The sequence below is a fragment of the Gossypium raimondii genome, chromosome 13, assembly GCF_025698545.1.
Source record: "Gossypium raimondii isolate GPD5lz chromosome 13, ASM2569854v1, whole genome shotgun sequence".
NCBI classification, from domain to species: domain Eukaryota; kingdom Viridiplantae; phylum Streptophyta; class Magnoliopsida; order Malvales; family Malvaceae; genus Gossypium; species Gossypium raimondii.
Genome location: NC_068577.1, coordinates 1,735,462 through 1,744,419, shown reverse-complemented (window position 1 = coordinate 1,744,419; position 8,958 = coordinate 1,735,462). Strand labels below are relative to the sequence as shown.

The 8,958-nt window shown below is 33.3% G+C and overlaps 1 protein-coding gene across 2 annotated transcripts; it reads left to right on the top strand.

The window, feature by feature from the left end:
* Positions 1–3,190: 3,190 nt before the first annotated feature.
* Positions 3,191–8,189, top strand: LOC105783374 (uncharacterized). Of its 2 annotated transcripts, none has more exons than XM_012608782.2 (6): positions 3,191–3,356; positions 3,580–3,686; positions 6,009–7,397; positions 7,470–7,538; positions 7,627–7,825; positions 7,922–8,189. In XM_012608782.2, exons 2-6 carry the CDS (start codon positions 3,684–3,686, stop codon positions 7,990–7,992), a joined length of 1,731 nt encoding a protein of 576 aa, XP_012464236.1. In that variant the 5' UTR covers positions 3,191–3,356; positions 3,580–3,683; the 3' UTR covers positions 7,993–8,189. The 2 variants fall into 2 exon arrangements, with proteins under 2 accessions (XP_012464236.1, XP_012464235.1); XM_012608781.2 differs by having other exon boundaries at positions 6,000–7,397.
* Positions 8,190–8,958: the final 769 nt, after the last annotated feature.

Sequence of the window (8,958 nt, the reverse complement as noted above, 5' to 3'; positions counted from 1 at the left end):
ATCAACTATTTACTATTGTGTCATATGGATACATCTCCGCAGACCAACTTATTTGATCCTTGAATATCTAGCACGTAGGTCTCTAATATGTCGCACTAAGCATTACCATGAGGCAATATGTACCAGCTTTAGTGAAAAATGAGGTTTTTTTTTTTTCTTCTTAATCCTCAAAGCCCATGTATATTTGGTTGTAGCTTGAAAGGTGTCAATAAGCTTAAGAATTGGTATCTAGTAGAGACATCAACCAATTTGTTAATAGAAAGGAGCTATAACGATCCGAAAGTAAGTGATGTTGAAAAATACGGTTTTAGGACCCTATTTTCTTAAATCAAGCCAGTAAATAAATATTTACGGAGTTATTATATAGATGAATTGATTTTTTGATAGTCTATATCTTTATAATTTTTAAAAGATTAAATCGAATTTTTATCATTTTGGAGGAGACAAAGTGCAATTTTTTCATTACTAATTAAAAATTTATAAATTATAAAAAAACCTAAATAAAAAATTTCCCATTTTAGGAAAGACCGACTCTTGCTAACCCCTGGTTCCGCCATTGATACTATGACTTTGGATTATAAATACAACAAACATGCTTTAAAGTGGGCCTTTATCAAGGACTTACATTTATTTTTGTACAATTGGACCATATAAAAATAATCAGCTACGAACTTTTTGTTTGCTGAAAAGGCCTTAAATTAATGTCTTAAATTTATTTTGTACCTTTTAAAAATTAAAATTAATGGCTTCCTTCAAAATTAAATGTAAAATATTTATTTAGTTCAAAGTATTATTCCGTTTAGTATTAATTCAATTTTTTATTACTTTTTCTACTACAACTAACATAAATAAATATAAGTCGTTGATAAAATAAATACATGGAACGAATATATGTTTAATGCTAAAAAGATAATAGATCGAGCCTTGTGTGCTGACCTGATAGTTAGAGTGTTCATCACTTCAGGTGCCGTCTAGATTCGAGTCGCACTAGTTATGTTGCAGTTAGGGCTTTACCCTTTTCTTATAATTCGCACAAAAAAAAGTTAATAGACCAACATTAGATAAAATTGCATAAAATTCTTGTTTTTCTAGTTAAAATCGAATATTTTCTTGGACTAAAATGATGTTTTGATTTTAAATTTTATTACTTATTTAGAGAATTTTTTTATCTAATATTATTGATAATTTTTATTATAATTAATAAAAAAATTTAGAACTTAAAATTATATAGTTGTGTAATTATAATTTATATTATCAACATGACATAGAAAATTACAATGTAATTACATTTTATCATGTAAAATTGTTCAGGAATTAAAATTTCTTATAATTACAAGAGGGTGTAGTTACTATTTTTATAGCTACATTTTTATCCGATTCCTCTATCCGAACATAACTTAAAAAAATGGAGTCGTCATGGCTAATTACCAGTGTAATTCTGTGAAGATTCAATCCTTTTTAAGATTAAAGAGTATAATTAGGGTGCTTCAGTTGCACTCAATTCAATGAAACTCACTAATTATAATTATTATTCACATATGTCATACATGTATAATTACAATCATTTCCTTCGGGTTCCTTTGGATGGGTGTTTACCTCCAGTGCAGTGTATTTAGCTTTCTTTTTGTCTCACGTTACAGTATAATTACAGTATCTAATCTCACCGCTACCACTGTTTTTACACTAATAACAGATAAACGTTCAACCCATCCAAAAGAACCCTTCGTATTTTCCCCCATAAATGAAATTAAAAGGAAAAAAAAAAGCATTTTAAGGAATAAACTAGCGGTCTTTGAATTGAAGAAGCAATATTTAGTATATAAACTCAAATATGGAAAACTTGATTCCTAAAAAATGAATGCTTTCATTTAAGTACCTAATATTCAAATGCCAAATGGGGAGAGATTCTTCTTTTTAACTATTTTTGCCAACTTAATTAATTGACTCCATACATTTTACTTTATATAGAGAGGAAAATGATCTGTCAAAATTAATGGGGTTTTAAGTATATTTATTGGTTTCACATCATTTCTAAAGTGGCCAACAAGATGATAAAAATCATCATAAAAGCAAGCATTTATATCCAAATTTCATAGAATTTTGTTGCCCTTTAATTCCATGAAACAATTTATTACAAACCCATTCAGGTTCATTGTTTAGTGATTTAAGATGAACATTATGTTCCAACATGTCATGTGCTAATGTTGTACAAAGATTTTGATTTCAATCATAGATTATGTGTATATGAATGGTGTTAAATGCAATCACTTTCTTATCAAACAAACTTAATATTCATTGTTTGATGGTGATATGATAGATTTCTTATTTTCATAATACTCATATCATATTATGTATAATTAAAATATATGTATTTATGAATTCCGTGTGTTGGCATGATAGTCAGGATGTTCACCGTTCCAGGTGTAGCCTGGATACGAGTTGCATTAGTCACATTGTTGTTAAGGTTTTGCGACTATGAACTAATTAGTCGGACTAAAACTCACACATGACAATAACTTATGGTTTGACTCGGACACTCATATATTTAATTGCACATATAGTAGATTTCGAACTTAAATACTCAAAACCCAATGCATTCGTCTTTTCAACTGTGTCAAAATCTCATTGGTAGTTAAATTATATCCGTTATGGTGAAAAAAATACTCAAAATGAAATAATAAAAAAATCCAATGAGATACTATTTGGCAAGTTTTGTGGCAAGAATTTATGAACAACAACTTAATTAAGGATAACAAAGCACCATTAATTTGATACTTACCTACCCCCAATGTTAACCAACTTGTCTTCCCAGGGATGACATGGCAAGCTCTGATTGGTCCACGTATACATATCAAACCTTCTTCCCTACTCTTAACCACAGACAATTTCCCGCTTCTAAGACAATGACAGGTGTAAACCAATCAGGAAATGCCACGTGGAAGACAACCTTTTGCATTACAAAATCAGCCGTTTTCAGAAAACTTGAACGGGGGTTTCATTACGAAGCGAAGCCAGTTTGTGGAAGGCATATTTAACGGTCGAGATAGGCCTTTTTATCATGTGGGGCCCACTACAAGTCTTCACCTCGAGATGTACGACGGAGATTAAAAAGGTCCATAATCGAAAATGCTGCCGCGGTGGAGGTTATAGGTTCTTTCTTCTGCTCAATATTTAAAGGTTTGAAAGCCTTCAGTTGCTTTCTCAGTGTATAATTCTACTCTACTTCTTTCACTTCAAATGAATTAGGAAAAAAAGAAATATAATAAAATATTAAAATTATTTTACAGAGGAACTTTGGTTGAATTTCCCCGGCAAGTTCTCGCCGGGAATTCTAACCGGCGATCTTTCCGGAAAAGGTATTAAATAAGCTATTTCGTTTATTTTTAATTTCTAGGTTTTTTGTTTTCGCCATTGCTCGGAAAGGCCTGTTTAAATTCTTCCCTGTAAATTACAGTGGAAAAGAAGAAAAATATTTATTAGTTTCTCTGAATATGGAAAATGTGAATTTTCAATTAATGCATGTACAATTTGTGATTAAAACTCGATTGATTTGATTATTTTTTGTTTGATCTTTTCAAGGTTTTTATGGAAGGTGGAAGAAGCTTGTTTTTGGATTGAGTGAAGACGAGTTTAATTGCAAGAGAGTTATTAACTTGCTAATTGCGTTGAGAGATTGGCGAGAAATGGTATGATCCTAGCAGTTATTGTAGCCTTTTTTATTGCATGCAATTGTTTTGTTTAAGTTCCGGCTCTTTCTTGTTAATGATTTTGAATCTCTTTCTTCTGGCCTTTTTTTCCTTTTTAGGAGTGCTTTTTTTTAAGATTTCATTTTTGTTTGGTGTTCTTGGATCCATTTTAATTTGTGCTTGATTTGATTATGGTTTAAATGAGTTAAAGTGCTTACGTGGAGAATTTTTAATTTGCTGCACTAATTTGAATATTATTAGTTGAATGTAACTTTTTTATTACAGCTAAAGATTTGGTGCAAGAAATAAAAAATGTATAAATAAATGTCATCAGGATGTTGTTGTGCTTTAGATATGTTTATTTGCTGATTTATGTTAGGATGCAATATGTTGAAGTTTCGAGGAATTTAAATGTTCTAAAAACAGTAATCGTGATAATTATTTGCCTTAAATATGAGCATGTTGATTTGTATTTGGTTCCCTTATGTTGGAACTTTGAAGAGATTTGAATGTATTATTATCACATGCCTTGGATACATGGTTCTGGTGAGTTATGGTGATTAGTTTTAGATTGCATTATTTTGGAGCTGTAAGGAACCTAAATGTCTTAAGGAACGTTGTTGTTACCGATAAAATATCTAAGAGATGCATATGTGATGATTGATTTTAGCTTCCGTTATTTAGTAGCTTTGAGGAATTCAAGTTCCATTATGTTGGAACTTTGAAGAAATTTGAATGTATTATGATCACATGCCTCAGATACGTGGTTATTGTGATTAACGTTCGATTCCATTATTTTGGAGCTGTAAGGAATTTAAAGGTCTTAACGAAAGTTGTCGTTACTGATAAAATATCTAAGAGATGCGTATGTGTTGATCGATTTTAGCTTCCGTTATTTAGCTGCTTTGTGGAATTCAAGTTTTGTAATCTACCTAATTGTACTGCACAAGTAGCACATTGATGCAGATATTACTGAATATATTATTTTCTAAGTTTAAATATTATGTGCCATATGTACGAAGATAAGGTGACTTATGTGCAGGTCCATTATGTTGGAATTGAGTAATTTAAATGTCTTGACATGGTGATATATATTTGGTTAAACAATTTTTGAAGTTCTCCGCTAGCAGTTTCTGGCACCTTATTGATATGCTGATTGAAACCACTTGCATTTACGAGCTGCTAGTTTTTCTGCATGTTTCCCTTTTGATATGCATTGGATGGTGGTGCGAGAGTCAATTGGCCGTTTACGGTGTAGTATCCTTCTAAAACAGAAAGATTTTTGTCATTATTTAAACTTTAACATAATCAAATAGATCAATGAGATCCCTTAATTTCTTTTGAGCATTTTTATGTAAAAGATATGTCGTTATTATAGACTTTAGCATAATCAAATATATAGCTAGATAGATGGATGGATGGATTGATTGGTCGGTCAGTCGATGAGGTCCATTAATTTATTTGTTATGTCAACTGAAATTTTTGCTCTACTATTCTTCAAATATTGAAGTGGAACGTGGTACAAATGCAATGAAATTGTACCAAAACAACACCTTAATAAATAAGATTTCTTTTTAGTTTTTCCTTGACCACCCACAGAAATGATCTTTTTTCTCTTATCATTTTATTGCTCATCAGAAAAATATACAAAATAACAGATATTAATTCATGGGCATTTGCCCATGCTTTTCAAAACTTAAAATGGTTCTCATTTCAATTCTAGGATCTGGTGCATATATTCATAACATCCAGAAGTACAATCATTATCGTATTAACATATGTCATTCTTTTGGTTAGTTCTGTCATTATTTCATCTTCATCCTTATGCCTAAGCTTCTAGACATGAAATAACAAAAAAGGTTGATAATTCACATGAATGAGCTAGAGTGCCTTCTGTTCGTGCTACTTGTCTGTTACAAATTATTCTTGTACTTGCCTTGCATCTGCTTGCTCTTAGATAACATATTAAGATAAAAGGAAAAAACAAATAGAAGTAACTGAATGTTGCAGGGTTACGTATTGAGCTTCTAACTTGCAAGGTATTTGATTTGTAACGTTTGATATTTTGTTACTTTAGATTTTTATTTTTATTTTTATTAGTAATATTCCATCCTACTCGTTTGGGTGACATACTTTTGATCCAAATACTCTGATGAGAAACTTGATCCGAGAAGAAACTATATGAATCTAAAACTTTCTCTATATCAATAAAGTTGCCAATAGAATTAATGTGTGGTTAACCTCTTTGTTATCGTATGGTGAAAAATGCCTTGAATTTTACGCTTTATTCTTTGTATTATTGATTTTGGGCAGTCTTTCCAGCAAAAAGGTTTTTGGATGCCAAGAGATGATGCATGTCTAACTGATGGAGACATGAATTATGATAATTCTTCAAGATCTGAACCAAAGCGTGGTCATGACTGGTTTACCGATGCTGCTGCACCAGATTTGTTCAGCAACAAGAAGCAAGCTATAGAATCGGTTGACAACCGGCCAGTTTCAGGAATTGCAGACATCAATGTTTCTCCTTGGCACACTGCTTCCTTTCAGTCAGTTTCTGGTCAATTCAGTGACCGCCTATTTGGATCTGAGCCTATGCAAACTGTCAACCTGGTTGATAGGAACATTTCTTCTATTGATAGTGGAAACATGAATATGGGAAGAAAGGATTTTGAGGATCAATATGTTAATAGCTCATCAATGGGTTTGTCTATATCTCATACCGGTGAAGATGCCTCGTGTCTCAATTTTGGAGGAATAAGGAAAGTTAAAATTAACCAAGTTAAGGATTCCAGCAATGGCATGCAAGCATCCATGGGACACCCATATAGTAGGGGTGTTAATAGCTTGGTTTCAATGTCTACTGCTTACAGTACAAGTTGTAACAATGCTATATCGCTGGACCTTCCTTATGGTAGCGGAGATGAAAATACCATCTCAATGGGCCCCACATTTACAAAGGAAGATGGCAATTTTATTTCAATGGGGCACACCTTTAACAAGAGAGCTGGTGACTTCATATCAATGGGCCACAATTACAACAAGGGAAATGAGAGTATCTTGTCAGTAGGTCTGCCTTTCGACAAGGAAGATGGCAATTTTATTTCAATGGGTCAGTCATATGACAAGGGAGATGCCAATTTAACTTCATTGAGCCCTTCCTATGGTAAGGGGCAGGGAAATTTCATTTCCTCTGCATATGGCCAACCAAATGGGAATCTGATTTCAATGGTACCCTCTTTTGATAAGGAAGATGATAATATACCAATGCAACGATCCTATCATAAGGCAGAGTGTAGCATCACAGCAATTGCTCCTACACAAGATAAAGGAGAGTCCAGTATTCTATCTATGCATCAAAACTACAACAAGGGTGAGAGCAATACCATATCTTTCGGCAGCTTCAATGATGAACCTGAGACAAATCCCTCTGGCAATATTATTAGTGGCTATGACTTGTTGATGAATAATCAGAGTTCAGTACAAGCTTCAGAAGTGCCTAGCCAGGTAGAGTTAATTGAATCGAATCCAGCATCAAATGTAAATACTGCCCCTAAAAATATTAGTAGAACTGATACCAACCCAAAGCAGAAAGAAACAAAGACAGCTAAAAAGGCTTCTCCCAACAATTTCCCTTCCAATGTCAAAAGTTTGTTGTCAACTGGTATGCTTGATGGGGTTGTTGTGAAGTATGTTTCCTGGTCGCGGGAGGTGAGTTATTTCCTATGCTTGAACTTTTTCACCATGGAATTCACTTATGCAACGTAACTTTATCCTTTGCAGAAAAGTCTTAAAGGTTACATACAGGGGACTGGGTATATGTGTGGCTGTAAAGACTGCAACTTTAAGAAAGTAAGCAACTCAAATAGTGACACTGCTTTTCAGTGTTTAAGATACCAACAAGATTGTTGAATTCGAGTACCGTTGCCTTATTTTGCAGGCTTTGAATGCATATGAGTTTGAGCACCATGCTAATTGCAAGACCAAACATCCCAACAATCATATTTACTTTGAGAATGGAAAGACCATCTATGCTGTTGTTCAAGAGCTCAAGAACACTCCACAGGAGAAGCTTTTTGATGTAATTCAAAATGTGACAGGGTCTCAAATCAATCAGAAGAACTTTCGCATCTGGAAAGGTAATATGATTGTTTCGGTTGACTGTCACGATGCTTACCTGAAAGGTCCATTTCGTAAATTCTCTCTCTCAAATTCCTTCTTCCTTTTTTTCTCAGCATCATATCAAGCTGCCACCCGCGAACTTCAGCGTATCTATGGAAAGGACAATGCTGTTGTGTCATCTTGAGATGAAGACTGCCTTTCGAAGCTTGTGAGGCAAGTCAGATTTGGGCAGAGCAGTATGCATCTTATACTAAATTATAGACATGTTTTGGGAATTTAATTAAGCTGGGTAAATGGATTTGAACAGTTATCATGGGTTTCTGAAACTTTCTAAATGTGACCTTTATATTTTGATCAATCATAGAATCTAGCTTTTCTAAATGTTTATGATTGAAATCTAGAGTTTCTGCATATTGTCCATCATGTTGGGCAAAGCATTCATTTTACAATGTCTCTTGTCGACTTCGTCCAAACTAGGGCAAGTAAATGATGCAAAGGCCCTCAGTTGGAGTGGCGTTTGTGCCGCATAGTATGTGAATGGTCTGCCTCATTCTAGCATGGCCTATTGAGTTGTCGCAATCTTTGCTATTTTATGTTGTTGATCTCCTAGTATGTGATGGACCAATCTGCATTTCTGACATTCTATAATTGGTATGTAGGATAAGGATGATCTTTTAACCTATGACTGAATCAGGCCTAGTTCTCTCTCTTATTTGCGCAAGAGCTGAGCATGTTCTAAGTATGTCTTTCTATTCCCCAGCATATGATATGAGTAACATGCTGGATTATACGGATGTTTTATATGTATTGCCAACATGAGTCAAGCAATTTGGCGTATATATATAGAGTCTTACTTCGATTGGTGGATAGTTTTAGGTATTGTGTAAAATAAATAAATATTATCAAAACTTATAATGAGATTGTTAAAAAAAAAATAGACATATTGAATGGACCGGACTAATAATTTGTCTTGGGAGCCAGCAGAAACAAGTCCCTTTTCCAGTTTATATAAATCGCAACATTCTTTTCCCTCCAGTTTTGGCTGCACTTTCTGAAACATTATGCACCAACTAGTGCACGAATAATATTAAAAAAAATTATAAAATAAAATTTTAATCCTTTTATCATTTTGATAAATTTGCATTGTTGG

What these genes read in the sequence shown, in the direction of transcription:
- LOC105783374 (XM_012608781.2), top strand. An exon ending in ATGTTTCCTGGTCGCGGGAG is followed by an intron (nt 7,398 to 7,469) that starts GTGAGTTATTTC and finishes TATCCTTTGCAG; the next exon opens with AAAAGTCTTAAAGGTTACAT. An exon ending in AAGACTGCAACTTTAAGAAA is followed by an intron (nt 7,539 to 7,626) that starts GTAAGCAACTCA and finishes CTTATTTTGCAG; the next exon opens with GCTTTGAATGCATATGAGTT.